The sequence below is a fragment of the Anser brachyrhynchus genome (assembly GCF_964034855.1).
Source record: "Anser brachyrhynchus genome assembly, chromosome: 2".
Taxonomy (NCBI): domain Eukaryota; kingdom Metazoa; phylum Chordata; class Aves; order Anseriformes; family Anatidae; genus Anser; species Anser brachyrhynchus.
In genome coordinates, this window is record NC_137695.1 from 127,063,482 (window position 1) to 127,089,721 (window position 26,240).

The 26,240-nt window shown below is 39.0% G+C and overlaps 1 protein-coding gene across 18 annotated transcripts in view; it reads right to left on the reverse strand.

Moving 5' to 3' along the window:
• Positions 1 to 26,240, reverse strand: part of EYA1 (EYA transcriptional coactivator and phosphatase 1) — a 179,584-nt gene that overhangs the window by 54,287 nt on the left and 99,057 nt on the right. For 8 of the 18 annotated variants that reach the window (XM_080579839.1, XM_080579844.1, XM_080579843.1 and 5 more), the window contains 6 exons: positions 18,372 to 18,452; positions 16,383 to 16,452; positions 15,857 to 16,005; positions 11,534 to 11,671; positions 4,874 to 4,956; positions 4,269 to 4,455 (listed from right to left, as the gene is read on the reverse strand). In XM_080579839.1, the coding sequence (XP_080435965.1) occupies positions 4,269 to 4,455; positions 4,874 to 4,956; positions 11,534 to 11,671; positions 15,857 to 16,005; positions 16,383 to 16,452; positions 18,372 to 18,452 (708 nt within the window). The remainder of the gene's footprint in view (positions 1 to 4,268; positions 4,456 to 4,873; positions 4,957 to 11,533; positions 11,672 to 15,856; positions 16,006 to 16,382; positions 16,453 to 18,371; positions 18,453 to 26,240) is intronic. The other 10 variants (XM_080579849.1, XM_080579848.1, XM_080579847.1 and 7 more) reach the window with 8 other exon arrangements.

A 26,240-nucleotide genomic window follows, 5' to 3' on the forward strand; every position in this document is an offset into this window, starting at 1 on the left:
ATTGGGAAGTACATGAATAATCTGGATCCCTCCCCCCCCCCAAAAAAAAAAAGAAAAAACATACCCCAAAAAACAAAACAAAACAAAAAAACAGCACAAAAACCTCCACCTACCAGTAATATTTTAAACAGACATTGCAGTTATTGCAGAAACCAAGAAAACTGAGATCAGATCTAAAGAACAGTGCAGCCCTCTCTTAGTAAGAAATAAGAAATATTATGTAATAAATCATAAATACAGCTTCTTATGAAATAAAAGGATAAATTCAGATTTGTTGTCTGCATTTCTAAGCCAAAATTTTCACAAATCAAGAAATTTCTGTTACCAGCTATGATGATGGAGTTGAAATACTGCAAGAGAAAATCATTAGAGCTTTAGAAAAAGTAGTCATTTTCTACATTAACTCTTATAAATACATGTTCTGGCCATTCCTCTTTGAGAGGAAACAAATTTGAGAACATTGGGTTGGGCATCATGGATTGATGCAAAATGGCTACTAGTCCAGGATAAATTTCAATATCAAGTAGCCAGTTAAGAGAATTCAAAAAGGCCAGACACATGCCTTCATCCACTGTTTCCAGGCATTTTTTCTGTCAAGAATTTCTTGAAACAAAGTTGGTATCTGTGTCTAATCTTTGAGTTTTTCTAAGATTGACAATGCTTGAACCAGCATAAATTTTCACATCAAGAACATCCTGCAGGAAGGAGCTGCACAGCTTACCTATATGCAAGACAAAGAAATACTTCCTTTTGTTTACTCTGAAACTACTTTAATGAATTTGAGTACTGGAAGGAATAGTGGATTTTTGCTCACGTGTACTTTTATTATTTTTATAACTTTAGTTATTATTACTTCTCTTATGTACTAGAGCTCAAATGAAAAATCAGCAATTTGCTGTTCATACCTGGGATAATTTATTCACGTAGGGATTTAAAGCTCCTCCCAGAACGAACCTAATATTCTACTGTTACTCTGATGAAAAGCATTTTCTACTGTAAAGTGAAAGTTAGAATTTTACAAGTGAAAAAAGCCACAAACCTTTAAAGATTCTTACTCTTGAATTAAAACAAAATTTCCAATGAAATCTGAAGTAAAGCATATGTTAAAAATGTTAAATGGCATACTAAGCTTTATTATTTTGTTTAATGATTTTCTGATTATTTCATTAGCAAAATTACAGCCTTCCCAGGTTCCCAAGAAAATAGCATTAATTTATATGTCTGATTTACGGAGACAGGAACTATCAACTTTTGTGTAATCAAGAGGTTTAGTGACCAATGTACAAGAAATTTTTCAGATCCACAAAGGGAAGAGAAAGAAGAAATACCGAGCATGACAAATTTCTTATTCTTTTGCAAGCATCCCTGGATGTCCTGGATCAAATGAGAAAAACGTGCATATTTAACTAAGGACTATGGGAAACCATAAAAGGATTATTTTATATTTGAACAAAGAATTAAATACATTTTAAGTGAAAATATCTGTGCTTTCTGAGTTTGCAAAACTCTATTAAAAATGTCTAGAGCTCATAATTTCTCTCTTTTCACATTGTTTGTTACCAAACTACCGTGTTTCACTTACTGGCAGAAATTCATGGGAACCCCCTATGTCTGTCAAATGATTCTGGTGCCTCTGTGAAGTCTGAAGGCTGTTCTGTGCTTGTCCTGGCATATTTCAGAACTGCACAGATTACATATATATTTTTTTAATACACAAGATGTCTAGGGCTGTCAACATCCACAAAGAACAGCTGCAATTCAGCAGCTGCTGCCCACCCTAATAAGGGGTATAGCAGCCTAACACGATGGCTCTGCACTGCTCCCCACTATCCCTTATATACGGTACTCCAATCACAGCAGAGACTCAGCAGTCCAACTTGACCAGATGTAAAATATTCTACAGAAAACTGACTAATTGTGATATATTTGCCCATTTTATTTTTATTTTTAATTTGGTTAGTTTGCTCATTTGTTCTGTGGATTTTTTTTTCTCTCTAATATGCGTTTCACTCATATCACTCAACCAGAATTCCCTTCTCCCATGCTGTTCCCTCTTCACTTTCACTTCCTTGATTTATCTCCCAGACATACTGTGTAGGAGTTCAGCAGAGGTTGTGTGATAAGCCTAAGCAAGAAGAAAGTAAAAATTAATATTATCCAAGGGAAGATGTCAGACACAGCACTGGATTCACTGATTGGTCGCTGCTTCTACCAGGGTTCAGGGTTTGTGAGGCAAAGAAATGATCCTGCCTAATTTTAATATAGGAACCCAGCATGGTAGTCAGCCACCTTAAACTGCTCTCATACCAATGGAGAGACTTTGGTGCCCCTGGATGAAGATTATAGTTAAACTAATCTCTAAATATTTCTCTAGAGGTGCTGATCTCTCTCCCCTGACTAACTTAAATGCCTCAGCAAAATGCATAAAGACAAATGGAGAAATCAGTTACTTTAAGACCTGTTACTTGCAAACCATTTGAAAAAACTTTGTTTTGGGAATTATTGCATCAGTAACATAAAAGGAATGAGAAGGCATTCCCAGCAATGTCAGAGTAGATGTGCACATGACTAAAGAATGGCTATGTCTAAGCAGAGCAGTGACAGGATACCCCATGAATGTATGTGGAAGCATAAACTTGATACATCCATGGTAAAGCCCATCACCTTCTTCCAAATTTTTAGACAAAACCTCCTTAAAAAGAATATAGCAGATCTGAGCCAGAAAAGAAAGCCTTTTGAAAATGAAAGTGATAGAGAAGTCCTGTCTAGGACTATGGAGCACAGAAAACTAATAGAAAGACTTTGACTAAACCACTAAATTTGAGCTTTGGAATAATACAGCTCCTCTCTCCATACATGCCTTTAATGTTGCTTTTAGGAAATATCAAATAGTTTTTTGTTTGTTTGTTTTTTGTTTGTTTTTTAAAAGTGAAGATCTTGCAAGAACCCCAACCCAGATGATGCAATGATTCAATGTAAATATCTTGATAAAAGCTAAAACTTAATCATGTTTGTTTTTCAGGGTAAGAAAAATTTATTGCTTCCAAGTTAAAAAGAAAAAAATAAATCCAAAAACTTAAAAAGAAAGTGAAAACCAGAATCATTATGCAGACTCCACTATACATCTGTATATTTGAAAGCTGCAGACACCAAAATGCATTCATATATTTAAAAAGATTCCCTTCTCAAATACGCTGATGCACTCACATGGGATCTTGTGTATATAAACACACACCCCAACTGTATTTTCTTCCCTACTTATTTTCAGAAAATGTGAGAAAAAGCACAACGCTGCATACACTTTCTTCACATACACGCTCATACAGAAAAACAACAGTGCACAAGCAAATTATATCAAAGCTGACATTGCACATGCAAGATTGGTCTCATAAAGTAGCTCAAGAAAACTGAAAACAATATTCCCCACAAAACCTCCAAAATAAAGCCTCTTGGTAGCATTGCCAAATCATAGCTGCTTTTCCACAGCTGAGAAACACACCACATTACTGAGAAATACATCTGCAAACTTGGACCTTCTCTCTGACAGATTTCAAACTTCTGCCATCTACTAACTACTGACATGCTTGAACTGTTAATTTTTTTTTTTTCATTTTTTATTTTTAATAATGGGAAAAGTATTTTTCACCCCTCATTTCCAAAAACAGCTGGAGCAGTTTGGCATACATGTTCAAAAAATACCTCAACTAGTAAAGGACTGCCAAATTCCGACAAGAAAGGTAAAATGACTGGGAAAAAGGACAAACCACTGAAAATCTTTACTTAAAATGGAAACACTTGTGCAATTTCAACTACCTATTACAAGCATTATTATGTCCTCTGAAAGTGAAAAATACAAAAGCTCTCTTTCAAGTGGACACTCAGGCTGTGGTCTGAAGGCCTCTCAATTTCAGTCTTTCTTAGGGAAAATCAAAGGATTTTATCTTAATGAAGACAGAGCTCAAAAGCAGCAGGTTCTGGTTTAGTGTAAAGACTTTCCTATATCCCGCAAATTTTTAACACAAACATTTTACAAATAGATATAAAAACTTGTGTTTTGTAAAAGCCTTAAACTTTTACTGATCCCCGTTTCTCTTTAGTCTCTGTTCTGTTAGAATCTGTGCAAGACGTGTCACAGGCTGAGGATTAAGAAATAATAACAACAACAAAAAAAAAGCCGACGACTACTACACAGAAAAAAAAATCCAATTCAACCCCCTTTCAACTTACAAAAATGTGCCTCGTAGGGACCATAAAATCCATGTAATTACCTGCTGCAGGATCTGTAACCGCTTGACTGGTGATGCCAGATGGTGGTTCTTGAAGCTGGTATGTTGCATTTGTGGAGGGTGTCGTCGGGCTGGTGTTGCTGTTTGTCATGTAATGCGAGGGATACGGTGAGCTATTATAATACTGTGCATATTGGCCCTGGCCAAAACTGGGATAAGAGGGATATTCCTGCAAGACAAAAATATGCAACTGAATAGACTATCAAAGTTTTGCTACTTTTTAGTATAAATTCCAAAATATAACTACAAACATATGTCAGGCTTTCAGCACGTATGCTTCCTGGACTAGATGCTATAGGACCTAAAACTGCAAAGCAGTAAAACTAAATCTATATTACAAATAATTTAGTATGTCTTCTCATACAAATAGCTTATTAGACAAACTACTGAAGATGTGTGAATAAGAACGTCAAACCCAGATAATTAGTTCTATTACTGTAAGTTGACAATTTGAAGAAAAACATTCATAAACATTAATTTAACTTGAGAAAATAGCTTTCCAGAAAGCTATTTAAGAGCTACATTTTTTCAGTGGATGAGAATTCTAAGTTTGTCAAAGTTTCCTCCAGTCATATATACAAATTTACCTGCTGTGAACTATTAAATCCAGTAGAATTTGTGAGTGAATTATTTCCCGCATATATTCCTGATGATGTTGTAAAACTGCTGCCTGAAATGAAATGAAAAATTATGTGAATTACTAAAACACAGTATCGGAAAATAACTTCCATCATGCAATTATATTATAAGGATATGGCATATTTGTAATATTTCCCATATGCTGACTGATCTGGTTGTCATCAGGTCTGTAACATGTTAATACAGGGAAAGTGATAATTCATTGTTCCTATACCCTATGTTTCATTATTGAATTAAAACAAACAAACAAACAACAACAACAACAACAAAAAAACCACCACCCTGCTTTGACAGAAACTTGAAATTTAGACAGGAATCTGCAGACACCTAGGATCAGATAGCAATCAGGGTTTCTTCCTTTTCGTTTTTTGTCAAACAATAACTTTGAGCCTTGTCCTGAGAGATGCTGTCTCCCCTCTCCGAGCCCATGGACTCCACTTCTCCTGCTGCCTTCGAGCATTGTGTCTCCTCTTATCCCTGAACCTCAGTGCCTTGACGAAACAATAATAATAAAAAAAAAAAGCCATAACACCCTTTTCAAAAATGCTTACCCTGCCTGTGAAGCCATTAGGATTCACTAATCGATCATAGACAGCCTTGGGCCGTAAAACTACTTTTTTGATAGAGTCTATCAGGCATGACACAAGGGAAAAAAGTACCTCTCTTAGAAGAGAGACTGAAGATTGAATTTAGCCCAGAGACTGAATTACTGCCTTCACCTCCCTCTCCTCTCACATCCCCCTCACGAGCCACCAAAAATAGACAGATGGGTCTCTTGTTTAATATCTAACCTGAGAAGCCGTTCCACTAAAAGGGCAGCAACCCCCTTTCAGCTGTTTTGCCCTTGCTGGTTATAACCCAGGATTGACACAGCCACCAGCTGAGACATATGGATGCACAGGGTGAAGCTCTGTAAGCCACCAGAAAGTCTGTAATGAGGCAACCTATTGAACTCGTACAGCAGGAGAGCACCAGTGAGCAAGGAACTCGCATCAAAGCACACGGTTTGTTTGCAGCCTCCCTCACCACTGAAACCTGCTTAGCACAGAGGTACACTGAGATCTTGGAAGGAAAAGATGCAGATGAGCAAAAGAGTCAAGGAGGGATGAAAGCCAAGAGGTGGCCAGGTGTTACAGGTACACCAATATTCTGGTGTGCCCAACACAACTCGACGACGACATCTTACACAATTCATTGGGAAAAGTGACAGTTCTTGCAAATCCAAACAGCAAGGAACGCAGGCAGGGCTGCATGCTTAGCACAGCCCCTATAGGGCATTTGTGAGCTATATATGTTTTTTAAACAAACCAAAAAAAAAGTTTCCTAGCTATGACATGTCAGAAGGAAAAATATTTAAATGCTTCAATTGCAAAAGTTACTAAAAAAGCACACCACTTAAGCCTCAGAGTAAGAGATGTGAAATATGTCCGACAGCAGTGGGAGTAAAAAAATGAAGTTTAAACTTAACGTGTGATAATGACTGTAAACATTTTTCTTGTATTTGCTATTAGCACTAAAGCTCTGTGGTTGTTGATAGACGCTACTAATCCTGTGAACTAAAATCAGATTACTTCAGCAGAAGAGTTGACATCCAAGTTTAGCAGATAGTACAGATAAACAGTACTAATGAGAAAAACATGTTGTTTTAAATTTAATTTAAAATTGGAAAACAGATGTTATTTTTTATTATAACAAACCCCAGAGCCAAAATACAGCTGAAAAATGTTTTAAATTGCAAAACTTTGAAATGCTATTTTATTTCTAAGAGTGCTTTGGCTGGAAGAATGTAAGTTACTGTGTCTCTTTTATTTCTGCAGTTATTTCTGAGTGATGCAGTAATACATTCAAACACCAGTTTTATAGGTGCGTGGTTTGAACCATTCTGAAAAGATATGAAATGCCTCTCACAGTCATAAGGAAAAAATACAACACACAACTACAACCCACAAACCTTTTCTTGAATGAATACATTATCTTTCCACAGAACGTTTGGCAAATAATTTGCAAGAGCAAATGAGAAAGGTAATTACATGGCAGTCAGCATCTCTGCCCTCAGACAAAGACACACACATACTAACACATAGATCTCTCCCTTTCATCTCATGGTCAGCGCTGGCTCCTATGGAGGAGGGGTGGGGGTCTCCTAGACCGTAACAAACACGAAGCAGGTTTTGCAGAAACGGCTCTGTGGGCCACCCAGAACTACTGGCCTAAAGTTGCCTTTAAAATACTTCGATTTTGCCATTTGTTTTTTGAATAACCAGATGCAGCGTGGCATAGAGCTGCTGTCTCTGCATTAGCTGAACAAACACAAAAATAAGAACCTCCACGAAATGCGCAAGATTTACTGCGGCAAGTTGGCCAACTACGCAGCTTTAAAACGTGATAAAAGCTGTCAACTGCAGGTCAAAGGTCTATTTGGCAAAGAGCAAGAGCCCACATGAAAGCTGGGAAGCCCAGCCAGCATCGGAAGGCCGCCGGGCCCTGCTGGGCCCAGTGCGGCAGCTCCCGGCACAGGCTTCGCCCCCGCGCTGCTGCGATGGGCAGGATGCAGTCCTCCCCTGTGTATTTTCCACAGAAGCCCATTTGCTTTCCTAGCTCAGTCTCCTTGCCATGGGCTACGTCTATCATCAGGGCACAATATATGTGGCAGAAGTTTAGCGCAGCTCTCTTGGGAAAGCCGAGGACGGCCAGATGGGCTATTTAAGCTCAAGGTTTCTTCCGTTTGCTTACAGTGTTTAAAAATCTTTGGCAAACTCCCCCGTGTTGTCCTAGTAACTGCTTGGCCATCTAGCACGATATTTTTATACTGTATAATAATAACTGAATACCTTAACATTTACTTTTTAAGGATGAATTCCCAAGCCAATTGGTTAGTATATTCTGAAACATCACAGTCATTGTAACTAAAACAATGTTGGTGTTCACCACAGGTTTAGCACCCTTCCAGCAGCAGGCTACCCCAGTGCACAGTAAAAGCTATGTTTTTATCACAGCAAAGGGGATACTCAAGAAGACAGTTGCAAATGGAGTCCTCTCCTTGGCCTTTCCCCCAGCCCTTCCCCGCTTCATTTATCCTCACTGAGCAATCCTTGTAACCATGCCAATATAGGAACAACGGCCCATTCCCACAGTCATTAGTCATGTAAGTGGTCTTTCAACATCTATGAAGCAACTTATATGAAAAACAGCTTAAGGAACAAACTCATTAAAGCAAGGGCAGGAGCAGAGACAGGCAAGCAAAATTGCGTAGGTGCTCTTCCCATCCTCTCCTCTCCTCTCCTCACCCCCCATTACAGGGATAATACATCCCAACAAACAAAAATCCAATTACCAGAATAACTTCAGCAAGGAGTTGCACACAGTGATTTTCCTCACCATTTTCAAAAGCTGGCAGCCTCTCCCCCTGCTATTGTTCAGTGACTAATCATGCTGTAATTTTAGCAGGGTCAGGAAAAGCGCTGGGTTTAATTGACTGCACACGTACCGCGATGCCATGTTGTGGTGTTTCAGGGAGACATTCACCTCAGGGAGAAGAGCCAGAATACCTCCAAAGTTTTTCAGCACAAGGTAACCCCAATCAGGGAGCATAAACAGAGCAACTGCTAGGCCGCTAGGAAATCCCATTTACTGCAGGCAAGGATGCCAGCAGGGCCCCAAGTGCACTGTCATGTAATGCTTGTTTATGAAGGAGGTTGTGGGATCCATTATCTTCATTTAGCAGCTCAGCAGCCACACGCAGGAGATGAAGAACGGCTATGGCAGACTATGACAAGGCTGAGGCTGCTGCCTGCCCATGCACTGCTTGAGGGAAAGGGAGAATAAACTCATTTCCCTCTCTGGAGGTTTCTGTACAAACAACCAAACAGCAGTAGCACTACCCCAGTCTTCTGTCAAGAGAATCAATCCTATCCCTAAATAATAGTCAAAACTATGAATGGTTTCTCATTCCAAAATTAAACCAGGAAAGGGAAACAAAAGCTCCTGTTTACTTTTAACATCTGGTCAATCAAAAGGAAGAATTAAGTCAATTTAAAGTCATTTGAAATACAAAAGTCAGACTAATGAAACCATTAAAAATATGAAACCATTCAAAGCATATATTCAAATATATAGTATAAATATTATACTGTCAACATTTAGCAGCAAGAAAAACCTGGTTAGCAATGAGATTGTTTTCTTCCTTAGCTTCTAATAACTCTACAAATATTTCATTTGAAACATTCCCCTTATTTCCATTCTTACACTCTGCAAGGTTTCTGCAGGAGACTAGTTTTTTCCTGTCCATACACTGTGGTTACCATTCATGAGCACGACAGAACTGATACATGCACCACAAGGACTCCCAGGCTCTCCCACTGCTACCTGTGTCTCCTGCCAAAATCAAACACCTGGCTATCTGTTGCCTCCTAAGTACATGCAGTTCTCAGCCCAAGAACAGCCTAGCTGGAGAAGGACCCAGACTCAGACCACCTCCTCCCTCAGCCCTGGGAACAATACTATCATGAAATCAATGCCTGTGTCCCTGCTTCCTTTAGAGCTTCAAAAACAGGTCATCTTTAATACATTTCTTTTGCAGAATATTTTTAGATCCTGGTGTTTCAATGTGTACAGCTGAAATGCTTTTCAAGATCTTACTGTTCAACCTCTTGACAACTGCCACCCTTTCATGGCCTTGACAGTTATGTTCTTAAACACATTTTGCATGCTGCATAAAGCAAAGCAACACCTATTACAGATCTCTTATGTAGTCAATTGACTAAATCCTAGCTTTGCTTTACTAATGCCAGAGTTCACTGCTTACTCTTAAGATTTTCCAACAAGCACTCCCTCACATTATTCTATGCTGCTCCCCCTTTCCTTCCTCCAGCAAATGAGCTTCCCGTAGACATCTGCAAAACCACTTCATTATCCTCCCTAAAATCCCTTTTTATTGACATCCCTCTGCTCTGTATCTTACAAAATAAACCTTTAGAGTTGTTAGATAACCAATATGTGGTGACGAATATTTATTTTGCCTAAGCAATGTCAGCTTTATTGTTACATTATGCCCAGCTAGCCTGTATGTTTTACATTAGCCTCTGACTTATATGGGGACTATTTTTTCATTTTTCTATATAAGGTTAGCATAACAGGATCCCAATACATAACTGTGGCAGGAAGGCATTACTGCAACAAAAATTATAGGGAACACAGACATGATTATTCAATATCTGTATTGCCATGAATTATCAGTTCCTTAAAAGCTTGAATGTCTATCCAGGAGCTCCTTATAGCTGCTGTCAAGTACCTTGAGATCTCTTACAGACTGGTGTTTTGTTTTGTTTTAAAATGCTGTGGCTATCTGCAGGAAGCAAAACTAGTGACCTGGTTATGGATATATTTACTCAAATGAGTAGAAGTTCACCCCTAACTGGTGTGTAGAGAAAAGTTAGCATGCTAATCTTACACCATCTTCCTTTTCCTTGCCAGAGCACACTACAAGTAAGAGATACTTCAGATGTCAGATGGTCACTGCTGCCCCACTGAGCTACTCAACACACAGTTCAAAAGAGGACTTAAAAACAAAAACAAAACCAAACCAAACCAAACCAAACCAAACCCTCTCTTGCGTCCAAGCGAAGGACTAGATCAGTATACGCTTAAAACCATGGTACAAAAGCAAAACCTCATTCACTTTGTCTTTGAATGCACTTCTATGTCAAGTCATTTCAGAGAGTGCTAATGTGACAGCAAGCAGTTTGAATGGTGCACAACAATAAAGAGAGTTGCTGAAATTAAAAAACGTGCTCCAACTCTGTGAGTGCTCTACAAATTGCTTATTTCAGCAATGCTAAAATCTGCAATGCAGCTAATTTCAACCATCAAATTTAGGGGAGAAAAGTCCTGACACAAACCTCCAAAAATAGCTACTTGTATTTAAAAAAAGGTTTCTCAAATATCTCTCAGCATGGTGAAAATCCAGAACCAGGCACACCCAGGGGCTTCCCAGTACAGAAGGGGGAAAATGAATCAGGGGAACAGGTTGGAGAGATATTAAGTAGACTAAACAGGCAAGTAGAGCTACAAAATATAATTGATAATAATAGGTCACACATACAAAGACTTACAGCTTTTAAATAGACTTCAAAGAAACAGACTTCAATCATTACTTAGCTACCTCCACAGCTGCAGTAGGTATTTTTATCTTCTTTTCCCTCCCCGAATACACTCAGGTGTCAAATTATATTTGGCACTTCCTAAATTCATAATCCTGACACGTTTTCCAGGACTCACTTCGTCACATTCACTATTTCTTCAACTATTGCTATTCAGAGATAACATTTTTACTGTAGTAACACTACAACACTTCACTATGTAAGAATTAATGAAGTCACTAAGTGAGGGATCTTCCAAACTGCTGAGAGCTGGCCCATCGCTGCTCTCAGCAAAGGCAATCATCATTTCAGCTCCAACTGAAATAACATCAGAGGTAAATGCTCAAGCAAACTTTCATTTTTATCCCAGGAATGTAAAGAAACAAGGGAAAAAAAATGAAAAGAAAAAAAAGAAAAACAAAACACAGCATTAACTGCATCTAATTAATGGTAACATCTATATATACAGACCTTGCATCTGGTAGCTATAGGGAGCCTGTCCAGGTTGAGGTGTGCTAAAGCTGGCACCGTAGCTTAGAAATCCTGTCTGTCCAGGTGACTGTGACTGTGCCAATCCACCTTCTGTCTTGATGCCTGCCCACAATGCACCTAAATCAGTTAGTGACAGCAAATCTATTTGTTCATATTCAAACAGGGATGGAAAATAAAATCGCTTAATTAATAGCACTTTTAACACATACCTACTATTGCATGCATGAGAAAAAGAATACCGAGAGTATGCACAAATGAATGGGATAAGGGCAGTCTAAAAGAACACATAAAACTGAAGTACACCAGGGAGAGGTTAAATTCAAAACTGTGTTTCCAATAACTGCAAAAGAAATTTATACATGAACAGGAAGTTGCATTATTCCTTTTTTCCTTTCCTGCCAGAGGCTAACTTTTCCATATATTCATGACATTTCGCAGAGGTAGATTAGCAACTTTATATGATTTTAATGAAGCGTAGCATAGCCAAGCTCTCCTGCCATCCGCCCTTTAATGACATAACTGAGATTTGCATTGTATAATATTCTTACAAGAAAACTACATGGCTCCAAGTGCGATGGCATTCTAAGGAATTAAGCACCTCTTTAAAAGTGGATAGAGAGCTAGCAGCATAAAGTACAACGTGGATTTTCAAAGCTAATTAAACACTACAGAATGCATTTAGTCTTTTAACAAATAAACACCTAATAGACAGGAAATATTGCTGAAGCAATCTCCCAAACCGGGAAAAACACAGCAGAGAGTCATTAATCTGTACTGACAGGGAAATCCATTACACATCACCTTCTCATTTCCAAATTTAGTAATAAAAGAATGAAAAGTCCAATTAAATGAATGACTTGCCTCCCTACTTTAGTGATTCTTACACCAATTTGTAAGGCAATAAGCAAGGAAATATCAGCAAGTGAAATACTTAGGAAATGCACACAATTCAGCTTCTGTCTCTTAGTTTTAATTATAAGGTTGTCCCGACATGAACTACCATTTAAAAATAATTATAGCCAAAGCAATGGAAAAGTAATACAATACTCTTACATTTCACTATGGCATTCAGTGATACCTCATTGTTCAAAAGCCACGGTTATTTGAACTGAATTAACTAAGTGTGAATTAGTAACATTCTTTTGAAAACGTCTGTTGATCTAAGCCCATTGCCTGGTTAGAACTTCTTTTTTTTTTTCTTTTAAATAATATTCAATGATGTTTGAAGGTGGGAGAGGGCTGAGAAGCTACTATGTTTGCAAAACTTCAGTATCTCCCTACATACAAATGGTGGCATATTTCCTCAATTTTTATTTTCTTTAATTTGTCATTTAAATCATTATTTTTTAGCTGGTGTCATTAATTATCCCTAATTCCATCTGCCACACTCGCTAGCTGCCAGTCTAACCCTGTTTGCTTGTTTTCCCCTGACGCTTGCTTCTTCTGTTTCACGTTACAAATAAACAATCACAATGATGAATCTGACACCTCGTTTCAAGAGGAAATTCCTGCTATGGATACTTTGGTATCAACGATCTGTGTGCTTAAGGACTTCTGGAATGCTGATTAAATATTGTGCAGAGAAAGTTTAACTAAATCAAGCATTATATTTCTACACTTCCTACTCTAGCAGCCCGATTCAACTCCCAATCTCAGATGAAGCAGGATCAAAGGCAGTGGCTGGAGGATGCCACTTGAGCGAAGACAAGTTGGCACTGACGTGTCCTTTTGCAAACCTCCACACCGTGAAGAGCCTTTCATCTTCTGGGACCTACTCTTCCCACCTGCTCTCATCCATAAGGCTTTCACTCACCAAACCTGGTGCTCCCTTCTCCTCCCAAGTCTGATATATGCAAGGGAGTGTGAAGGGACAGTGAGGAAACAGAAAGGAACTCAGGGTAAGGGAATCGTTTGCTAGATGCTGGTACCAGGGCAGGCAGAAGGAGGGAGCTTCAGGAAATTCTCCAGCCTCCTCAGTGGCTTTGCAGATGAACCAGAGCCAGGAGCGGCAGGAGGCAGCTGACACTGGCATTCCCCTCCACCCCCCTTCCTGCTGTCAGGGCTGCACCACGGTGGAGGTGTGGGAGTGCAAAAATGCCCAGATAAAGGTGCATTCAAGGCAGCACTTTCACAAATTCTGCACTAAAGAGAAAAGTTGAGGGGGATTGATATGTGTATTTATGCACACTTTTTTTTTCTTGTTTTTTTCTCCAGTAACAAAAACAAAGAATTCCCCCCACTGCAACCCCCATTTTTTTTGCATATGTCATAAGTCTCCTCTTTTTATACCTGTTGCAAGCTCTCTGCCTGAAAGAGAGAAAGGCAAAGTATATGATACATGAGATCTATGCTACAGAGCCAAGAGAATTTGGGTTCTAAACAAGGTTTCAGTTGCAAATCAGCCTGTTGCAAATCAGCATCCCAGGGGTCCCCATGTAATTTATTTTGGGAACTAGGACTATATGATGAGCCTTAAATATGCAAAGCTATGGTCTTAGCTCCCAAAACCTTGTGGAAGTTATTTGCTTTCAAATATTACTGCTAGATGATAAAGTACATCAGCAAAAAGCAGCTTCACCCCAATCGGGGGCGCTGGCTGAAAAGAACAACGTAAAACATTGAGAACAAAACACTTTTCTTGCAACGTAAAACGTTAAGAAAAAAAAAATATCTGATGTCCTAGGTGCAGGGGATGGAGTGGGAAAACAAAACAGAAGAGCAGGCAGGCACGTTAACCCCTAGGAAGCAGCTGCCAAGAAAAGCAACTCTCAATTATAGCTCCGACAGCAGCGAGACAGCTCAACTCAAGTCGTGAAATCAGGGTCTTGCTGAAGTTGGTGAGAGTTTTATAGCTGACTTTAGTGGGGTCAGGATTTCATCCAGAGGAATGATACAAAAACAAAAAAGTCAGTGTTTGGGCTGCCCACACCACCACAGACAGACAAGTAACATGAAGTGTCGCAGGAGAAATGGAAAAATGTGTCAACGAAAGCACAGTGGGAAAAGGGGTCATCTGTTATCATACCACCTGATCCAGCTGGAAATAGCAGACAAGCTCGCATCAGGAACATAAGCTTTTATTTTTTTTTTTCTTTGCGAGGGGAAGATTCCCCATCTCCTTAGACTTGAAAACTTTTATATATATATATATATTTTGTTTGTGTAAGTTTAAAATATGTGTAACTGAAACAAACATCCAGCTCATGTTTATAAACATTTTTGGCAGTAAGTAATCAAGATTGTAGCCACAGGAAGAATATTTCCTTGGATCATAATCATTAATGACATATTAATGAAACCTTTTTTTTTTTTTTTAAGGGAAATAATAATACATTTACTCCTATTGTCTACAGAAATCTTCTGGAGGATTTACTTGAGACCCAGTGGATTTCAGCTTGCAGATTTCATGATGAAAGATTCACCAGCATTGCATTTAAAAGTTTTAATAATTTTAAGGGACACTACCTATACTATGAGTTCTCTTTTCTTGGTATGAAAACCTGTATTACTTGAATATATTGTTACAGAACATACTAAAAACATGCTAAAAGCATGTAGAACATACATTTTCAATATATTCCCCTAGAGGAATATAAAACCTATTTTCTAATAATGTATCTTTGCTGCTGAACTGCTGTGTGCACTGCCAGCAGACAGCCTGGCAGCAAAATCGTCTCACCCACAACAGATTGTTTTTAATTTTTTTTTTTTGGGGGGGGGGAGTAATATTTGCTACTTAGTACTATCTTCTTCATCAGGCAGACAGAGCTGTATTGGCAATTCACCTCAGTTTTCACCTGTGTGGAGTTCTGAAACACTGAAAGAGAGATTTGCAGCAGGGGTCTTTTTGAATTAATCCTTTACCTGATGGAAATCACTGCAGCTTCACTGACACACTCAGGTTCCAGTAACGTGTATCAGCCTTTATTTGCCGACTTCCCCTATTGCATTGCTAGAAATCACAACTCCTTGGCGAGTTACCAGGAGCTGTGCCTGTTTAATGGAAGTCCCTAGATCTCTTTCCCTGTTTCAGTGCTGTTTTTTTAAATCACCACTAAAAGCCTAATGAATCTTTCTCCTTGATCCCAGAACAAAGACGTCCTCTTGAATAGCTTCTTAGCTCTTTAATACATAAACTGCACTCACTCCAATAGGGAAATTACCACTTTTTCACGAGAAATGCTCAAGAGCATGGCAGTCCCACTAAGCACTGATACAAGGTCATGTAATCTTGTGCAAAAAAAAATCGTTTGCCTTATTCAAAAAAAAAATCATTTGCCACATAAGGATGTGGTTTCTTACCATACGAAGGGATTCCGTAGGGCTGTCCGGGCTGCGGGTAGGTGGCGTAAGCTGTAGCTTGTTGCATCCCTGTTGTAAACTGTGTCTGCCCATATGCAGCCATCGTTTGTGAAGAGGGGGTAGGAAGAATATGTGGGTATGGTCTGCTATTGATTACAAATGACAGAAAATAGGACAGACACTGCATTAGACAGACAAGTGTGTATTTATTTTTAGCCTTATTATAAGCGTATTACTTCATTAACAAATAATCATAGATGTGCTAGACAACAGAAATTTTAAGATAAAGACAAAACAACCATAATAAATCAATAATAGAAGAATAAGTAAAATAACAATTTTTCAAATATTTTTCAAATACATTCTTAGCATTAAAAAAAGAATATTTTTTTTTTCCTAGAAACTGCTGTGGTTTAAATTATGACTTAACAGATGGACCCAATTATTATTTTAAATGAGGTTAAAATCTGCCTATTTCAGTTATTATTATTACTACTACTAGTATTATTTTTAAAAGATATCATACTTGGAAGGGTAAATCTGTGGTGGGGAGAACTGGTGTGTTTGTCTTGGGCTGAAACCACTGCTTCCAATTGCTGCACCAAGGAGAAAAGAAAGCACACAGAAGTGTAAATATACACACCTAAGATAAATATTATTTTTCCTAATAGAATTTCAGAGTATTAACAAGATTTTAATTAAATTCAAATATCATTGGTATTTTAGGTAGAAAATAATATTTTATTAGCAACTATACATGAATGCTTAACATTAAAATCTTGATTACAGCTTTCAAGTACTAAATTGCCCTTTTGTACAACTCCTGTGCAATAGTTCGTTCTTTGCTTGCACACAGACAACATTTTTAATGCAAACAATCTATTTCCTATTGGAAACATTTTCCTTCATATTTTTAAAGGATTATTGCTATCTCAAGTGCAACATTTTATTAACTTTTAGAATTTTTAAGACCTATGTTTTATGAAGGAGCTTTATACACGCCTGTATTGAAAACACATGGTCAGCTTCAGAACACGTGCCTTTTAAAAATAATTCCATAATGCATAAGGATGTGTTACCATATTACACCTCCTTCTCTTTTTCCCTGTGTTACCTGCTTTCTAAAATGCTCTCACACCTTTAAAACACTCAGTATTCCATAAAGATGTCATGATCAACATGCAAATTCTCTTAGGGAAACACTTAAACCTAACTGAGCTTCTCCTCCCGCAGCTTAAGGGTTCCCCAGACCAGTCACTGCTAATACAGACATTTTTGCAAACATTAATTTCTTTCAGTATTTTTGGGTGCTGCCGAGGTCATCTTGGATGCACCCATGCGCTCTGCTCTCAGCATTCTTTGCAGGAGCGCCGTACAGATAGTGCTTCCCTCTCTGGTTACCATTTGGGTGCCATTTCTTCTCTACGTCCCAAGGTCGATTTTGAAGCCTTTGCCAGGAAGAGGTCAGCTGCAGGTTATGAGACTACTGTAAAATCAGACAGCCAGAGAAACAACAGGCCCTATTGCTAAGTACTTGGAAATAAACAAGGCATGGATAATTACCCTTTGCCAGCTACCCCTTTCCTGGCCAACTACAGGGAAAATCCATCATCTTTACACTCTCAGAGCGCTCGTGAAGTGTGGAGCAGATAATCTCTTTCTGTTCCTTCCACACCTTGTATTTTCCTTTTCTGTGGCCAGGGAGACTGCAGATATGTCAAATATTATAGTCCCACCTTTAGTCAGATCACCACAGATGTATGTAGCTATGATTAAACACACTACCTTTCCTATCTTCAGAGAGTTAACTTATTCTAGAAAACTTTTCTTTTGCCTTTAAAGTTTGATACTTTCACACTCTGCAGCATGCACAGAAAATTGAGGCTGTCACGAGATCAGAAAAGGGTTGGCTACTTAGAGACTAACTGGTGGCGAGATTTCAGATTTTGCTACTCTGACAGTGAAACCCCATGATATATTATACTTTTTCATTTGATTTGTACCATAAAAATTATGTGCTAGAAATACCACAGTTAATCCACAGCTATGCAAAACTGTGCAAACATCTTAGGATTTTCTCACAGTATTTGTCTCCTGTGTGTTAACAGCTAAGATGTGTTTGACTTCCAGAAAGACAAAAAGACTGACAAAAGAATACCTCACTAATAATAAATTTCAAAACATGAGGAAGACCTACTCCTCAATTACAACACAAGGCACAGAGGCAGGTAATATTTACACAGAGAAAACTAAAAAGAGTAAATCCTTTGGGCCAGAATGCTCCCCAGCTCCCTAGTGAAGACACCAGTGGTCATCAATAAGCCCGATGCTCTAATGCCTGTTACTCAGGGAATGCTCCTATTGCCTTACACTGTCTGAGTAAGATGAACAGAAATAGGCATAAGCTGCAAAATGCACAAAACTTTTCAGCAGCTGTGCACAGGTTTAGACTGCATGGGAAAAGAAAATAGTAAATGGAAAATTGCTGAGCTTAAAACCTTTGTTTAGTCCTTACCTGATCCTGAGAAATTGTCTAAAGACCCGTCTGTGGTAGTAGTAGTAGCAATCTCACTGCTGCTCATTGGTTCTGTTTTAACTATAGAAATATAAATAAAATATATTCTATATGCACCTAATATTCTTGCACACGCATGCACACACACTCACTACAGTCACAAATTCAATAAAACAAAAATCTGCCAAAAATATTTTAAATCATGGTTATCAATATTTTGCATTTTGTGAATTTGTGTATACAAACAAATGCAAAGTACTGGTAGCTATGATTTGCACATACATATAAAATGATCACAAGGGTTATTTCTGTCCCCAAGGAATAAGAGCCACTAAGTCCCCATGCAACTCTCTGCACCTGTCCTGACTACTCTTAATCCTGCAGACCCAACAATAAGGGTCCACATTTAGATCAGGTCACATAGTCATTTTACAGGCTTGAAAGACAGCAATTTGAATAAGACAAAAAAGGAGATATAATTTTTAAATGGGGTTCTCTGAGAAATGCTCTTTTTTTTTTTTCTTTTTTTTTCTTTTTTTTTCCCCCATCCAAGTAATTTTTCAGAGGAAAAATGAAAATTTCTAATAAAGGAAAACACTTTCCTCAGGGTGGATTTTTCCTCTCACAATGAAAATTAACATAACAATCAGCAACCCTGATTACGCAAAGGGCACACAGTCCTCAACCAGGTACTTCAGAGAATGTTTTTACATTTTATTTCCTTTGCACCTGTGAACCTACACATCTGTCAGAGAATAAGAAAAATTGAGAAGAGAGATTCTCTCCTGGCTCGTGCTACTTCATAATTAATTATAGATTAACGTCTTTCAACAAAGCCTCAGGTAAATAAGCAATTTTCACTCTGTGCTGCTTCAGTGCCATCTCAGTAACAACAGCATTCTGATCCACGGACCAAAGACAGGGCTGACCTGGCGCGGACGTAGACAGGCACCATCCCCACTCCCAGGAAGCTATCAAATCAGCACCACAATCTCTCAAATCCATTTTTACATATCTAGCCTTTGGAGTTACAGCACACCAAAAACAACTGAAGATGGTGTTTCACGAAACAACAGAGCTGATCTTACTATCAACATCTCACTGCTTTTGCTCCCGTTGACGCACAGTCACTGCTTCCCACGCACCAGAGCTGGTGTGTATCTGACCTTTCAGGGAGGCAGTTCAATAACACTGCAGAAAATGAATCCAAGAAAAGTGAGGTAAACTGTGCCCTGTTTGGCACATAAAGCCCTGCCTGTGTGCACATCTCTCTCTCTCTCAGAATCGCAGCCATCATTAGCAGATGCCCTTTTGGTGCCAGGTTTGCAAAGGCTGAGGGAAGTGGAACTCTCCCCTCTGACAAAGGACCTTTCCTTTCCTTGCCAATACAAATTCTTATTTCCGCGTGCCTGGTTCATCCACCTGATCTCAGCCAAGGGCTTTACATGCAATGATCAATATGAGCTCCACACAAAACGCTGCTGTATCTACATTAGTAAGCAATGAAGCCCAGTAAGAAAAGTTTCATGGACTAAAACAGTTGGAGCAGAGGGGCCAGTATCCATAAGTTAGGTGTTTTAGGGGGAGCATTGTTTTGTGCTAGGTCTAGGCTTTGTCCTAGGTGTAGATATATACAGCAGGTTCTGTATGTTTTGTTATTTAGATATCAAGAACTGCATCTACATTATCTCCTGCTTTTTCCTATAGATTTATCACAACTACATTATACAGTCTGACTAATACTTTGTTCATAGATTACTTCAGCTTTCCCAAAACCTTGCAAGTGTTCCTAGTCTAATTTCTATAATGCAATTATGCATTTGGAAATAATAAAAGATGCTTTTCTCTACTGCTGATGGCTGTGGTGGAGGAAAAGAAAGGATGATGAGACAGATCAACCTAACTTGGGCTACAGGATGGAAGACTTCAGTATCTCCTTTCTCCAAACTCTCTCCCTCTTCTCTACTGGAGAAACAATTCTTCTATTCCTTATAAAATAAAATATAATTATTTAGAGTAAGTTTGGCTCACTGCAAACTACCACCCCAAGAACTATGCTGAACCACATATTTAGCATCATTTGTTCTAGACGATTTTTTTAAGGATAATTTCTAAGTGGATGTAAATGCCTCTCTTGCCATTGGTTTATAAACCAACTTCATGTGCACTGTTGGCCACTTTTCTGGATCTCAGAAATACCATTTTTGGAAAAAAATAATCAAAATGGGATCCCTGTCTCTGATTCATGAGAGATACTTCAGTGTGACAAAGATTGAAACTGAACACCATTTATAAAACATATTACTTTTGAAGATACAGGAAAAAATATGAAATTCTCTGCAGTGCCTTCTTCACGGTGGCCTATTCTATCTTCTGACTGAGGTGTTATCAATTTTTACATAACTGTTCCACGTGTCTCTTCTCCTGAATGTATGAAAAAGGAGATAAGAAAGGCTGTTCACGCTGCTCCTGATCTGGATGCCCATTTGTAGGGTCACAGTAAATAAGCTCTATCATGCCTTTTTAAGAACAATCATGACCTTAACAGACGCTGGAGCTGGTAGGGAATTTAATAAAGATGGATAGCAACTTGAAAAACCCTCCATTCGACAAGCATTTTAATCAAAATGCCAGTAAATATTTGTGTATTTCTTTCTGTCTGAACAAAAAACCTTTTCAAGAGATTGAAAGCTTTTCTATACAAAGAAATACATGGAGGAAAAAAAAACAGCCATGGTTCTACCAGTAAGAAATTTTTACTGCATGGATTCTCATTGCAAAGGAAGGTTGCTCATTCGCTGAAGACAAAATTTGACATGCAATAGCACACAGTTTCCCCAAAATCACAGGGAAAGAGAGATGCAAAAGGATTTTACAAGTCTGCCACTCTGTCCTGGCAGTGCTTCAGTGACCCATGTCTGTCAGGAGGGACGAATGGAGCTTTCCAAGGAAGCACGGCTCTGGAAAGGCACAGGTTTGGACTTCAGCTGTCCCATGTTTTCCATGACCATAACATTTCTACAACGTGTCCTATGCTTTTGCAGGATGACACTCGGGGCAGGGGAGGGGAGGGGGAATTATCGAGAATATGGCCTCATTTACCTGGAACACTTAGCAAGTTTTCCAGGAGTTTCCAACAACATGCTCAATCATGGCAGAGACCGTTGAGAAAGAAACAGAAGAGTTCCCTTCTCTGCTGCTCCATTATCAAAACAGAACTTTTCAGTGGTGCAGAATAATCAGGCTTGCATTATAGAGACAGATTTTCATTTTGAAAGTTTTAATGCCAGTAGAATCACTCATCTAACAGATTATCAACAAGAAGTTCAAGGATAAATCTAATGTATTCCTAATCTGCTTTAAAAAAAGAATCAATGGTTATTTAGAATCACTGATATAGACTTGGTTTTATACCAAGGAGCTTAAGAATCTATGTCAATGGAGAGACATTTTTCCTCCTTATTTTCCTTTTCTAGTCATTTATGAGGTTCTAAAACCAAGATTTAAGAAGAAACCATTTAAGAAAAAAACACATCAAAATAATAGGGAAAAAAAAAAAAGACTAGCAGATAATGAATAACACACATGCTAGCCCTGAGAAAAAAACATAAAAATATGAGATATGCTATCTGAGATAGCATAACTGCTGATCCAACATTGTATTGATTGTCAAGATATTGTATCCTAAGTCATTCACACATTGCAAGTGCAATGTGTCCTGTTTTGTCAGTACTATTACAAAAGGTGGTTGGTGATGACTTACATAGCAGTTTCTGAACTGCACTGAGAAAGAGAACTTCACACCATCACCCTCAAGTTCACCCAGCTCATTTTTGAAGTAACAACTTTCTGAGCCAACAGGTTGTCATGCAGTCACTGGCATATACAGCAGTAAAGACTGCTGCCAGGAATGAGATGCTGGCTGTTTTAAATATGGATTTAGAGACTTAAAATTTGGCCATTTCTAACACAAAATTCGTATGAATATATCATAAAGATTGCACCTTCAAGCATGCTAAAAGTAAGATTTTAAAATATTTCTTAAAAATGTATTGATTATCTAAAATACATACAATCATGGCTTTACACATAAATCATGCTTTACTAAATTAGGCTTAGTTTGTTAACTGCTATGCTATATACATTATACCAGAATAAAAATACAGTAAACATGGCTGAATTATTAAATCAGTGTTAATGTTGCAGTCTTAGGACTGCATTAATACTATAATGTTATATTCTTTGTATTATATGAATAAGTGGGCAAAATGAAATAATTCCTGGCTGACAGCTCTCAGTGCTCATGAGGTACAAGTCTTATCAAAGTGAGTCTGTCAGTTTACTACAGACATATATATAAATGCAATATCTAGCTCTATTTGGTTTTCTCTCAAGGTGACATCTTCAAATAACGTTAGTAGCTAAACACTATGTTGATATGCGTTTTCACTACAGATACTGCCCTGCTAAATCTTAATTATTTCATTTAGCCATTAATATTCATATATTATTTTGTTTGGTGCCATCCTCTTTCCGTACCCAATACACGCGTAAAGCTCAAAGATAATTATTAGTCACTAACAACAGTACAAAAATTCTACCTTGAATATCTAAGCTGATAATATTTTCCATTACTTTATTCAAAGTCTAAACTGTTTGTACTTAAGAATATTGCGATTATAAAGAGGTTACTAAAGACTACGGGTTACTTATAAAAGAGTCCACTAAATTATACTAATTCCTATCTGGGACATTATTCTCTGTTTGTCACAGAGTATCAAATCATCAGCTTTTGACCATGAAGCCTAATAAACCTACTTTGCTGCTGCTTCTCAAACTAAAGACTCTTCCTGAAACTCATTTGTCTGGAAATTACCAGAAGATAATTACTACAAGGTAATTTCCAGCTTAAATTTATGTTCAGTTTTCAAAGAAAGTCCCTGCTCAAAGAAGCACATTCTATTTCAAGCCCCGACTGTTTCCTGCTCTACCCTCTTCTGATGTCAGAAGTCTTAAAAACTTGTGTGGTATTCTGGCTACGGCTAACACCCAGCTTTCACTGCATAAATGGCTCCCCAAGAGCCTTGTCCCCCTCTCTTTTGGTTGTGATTTGCAACCAGAATAAATTGAGTTTCATTGTACCTGCTCATCTAGCAGTAAAAATGCTGGATTTGTAAAGAAATGGCAGCACAATCATAGTACTAGAAAGAAAACTCAAAATCAAAACCATCTGGGTGGAAACAGGTCTTTGTCATAGAAGGACAGAATATGCTGAGTCAGAAGGTACCCACAAGGATCATGAAGTCCAACTCCTGGCTCCACACAGGTCCACCCAAAAAACAGACCATACGTCTGAGAGCATTGTCCAAAGGCTTCCTGAACTCCAGCAGGGTCAATGCCATGACCACTGCCCTGGGGAGCCTGTCCCAGCGCCCGACCACCCTCTGGGTGCAGATCCTTTCCCTCACACCCAGCCTGACCCTCCCCTGTCCCAGCTCCATGCCGTTCCCTCGGGTCCTGTTGCTGTCCCCAGAGAGCAGAGCTCAGCGCCTGCCCGTCTGCCCCCCTTGTGAGGAAGCTCCCCTCAGCCTCCTCTGCTCTGGGCTGAACAAACCCAGGGACCTCAGCAGCTCCTCATATGTCTTGCCCTCTAGACCCTTCACCATCTTCGTAGCACTCCTTTGGTTGTTTTCTAACAGTTTTATGTCCTTGTTATATTGTGGCATCCAAAACAGTGCTTGAGGTGAGGCTGCACCAGTGCAGAGCAGAGCAGGACAATCCCTTCCCTCGACCGGCTAGCAATGCCATGCTTGATGCACCCCAGGGAATGGTTGGCCCTTTTGGCTGCCTGGGCACGCTGCTGGCTCATACTCAACTTGCCATTAACCAAACCCCACAGATCCCTTTCCATGAGGCTGCTCTCCAACCTCTTATTACCCAGTCTATATGTGATTACTTCATTCCACGTGCAGAATCCAGCATTTGCTCTTGTTAACTTTCATACAGTGACAGTATTTGTAGCTGCTAATCAAGATTTAACCTCAATATTCATCTGAGGAGCACACCCGTGGGTTAACATGGTTGCATTCATCACAGTTAGGAGATGAGACTATCTAGATCTAATATTCTTATCCCTTGACACTCACGTCAATTTATACCAAATGATTGTACCACCTGTCCTTTCCAAACAGAGGTGGCATATACCCAGAAACAACCCTTTTAGAGTTATGGACTGGTGTTTTGTTTTTTTTTTAATTTTATTTTTATTTTTCTCCTTCCTAAATTCTCCATTGGGAATCTTGCCATTGAAACTCCCCTACACATGTGTAGTAATGTGTGCTGTGTGCGTAAAATATCTGGACTCTTTAACCAAAGACAGATGTAATGACCACACAACATCATAGTTACAGTCATTAATGGCAAAGAAGGCTGTCTTCAGCTACCTTCTGAAAACATAGAGGGCCTCCAGAGAAGACAGAACATCAAGAGAAGTCAAGGCTGCTCTGTCATTTAGGTGTACAAGACATATGACTGAGACACAAAGGCAGAAGCCGAATGACAAAGTACACAGGGCCTTTCATAAGTAGGAAATAATATCCATTACATTTGGCCAGGGTCTGAACTCCAGGACCGCCAGACTTAAAGCCAAATTCATCCAGACAAAGAAGGATAACACCAGACTGTGTTCCCCTCTACTCAGCAGTAGCAGGAAACTCCCTAGCTTGTCTAATCAAACCAGGTGGCACAGGAACCTCTCTCCAAGTTTCTGCACTCACTGGCCAGGGGCCAGATGATGGCTAACGCTGAAGTGTGACCAAGTTTCATGCTTATTTTTCCCCTATGATAAGCAAAACCCCTCAGAAGACTACAAGATACAAATGTAAGTGCTAGATCATCTTAAGTGTCACAAGTCCCTGAAGTTGCTAAGGCTTTTCAGATATCACCCTATTAAGGTGTGATCTTAGTCTAGACTTAAACGCCTTAGTCCTGTTCCCTGGAATGCACACCAAAAGAATGGGCTGGATTTCTTTTCTTCTGCATTACTGCCCATATGTATGATATTTCTATCTTACGCTGTGCAATTGTGGATGTGTTACAGTTTTTAGTGAAGCAGCGAACATCTTGATGGGTTCTTATCATCCTGCAGCTCTTGATATCCCGTGGCCTGAGCAAAGTCACTGTGCCAGCAGGGCTCTGGGACCCCCAGGCACACTCAAAGGGTGTTCTCACACAACCATGCTCCATCCACAGTCCAGGAATGGCAGGTGTTGCCGATGTCTTTATGAGCAGCTTGCATAAATAAATTGTGTTAAAGATTCTTTTTTTTTTTTTTTTTGGGGGGGGGGGGGGTGAGGGGGGCAGAACTGAGGGGAGTGGGGGTATTTTTCCCCTCAAATGGATCTGGGAACCAGTCTTGTGACTGACTTTTCATTTAAAAGAAATCTTTTCTTTCAGGGAAATGTTATGGGGGAAAATGGTGAAACCTCCAAAACCAGATGCACATACATGATGAAAAACCAATAAATGCATGAATATTTATTTGTGCTAGTCTCCTCCTCACTCAAGACCTTGCAATGGGAATTGCTGGCCTGAGCCAACAAGTGAGTAGAAAAGTTGTTTCCCTGGCCAGAAAACTAGGAAAGAGGAATAACAGAGCATTATTCTACAAGTGCTCAGAAGAGACAGGAGGACTCTTGGCGAAGCTGGAGAACAAAAGCACAGATAAGACAAAGAGTCTGGAAGGAAGCCAATGTAATACAGCAGGAAAAAAAAAAAAGGTAAAGAGCAGGGAAGAAAAAGGTAGTCCAAGTTATCCCATTGCCTTCATATAAACAGTCAGAGTGATGTGTATCTTGTTTTTATCCTCCG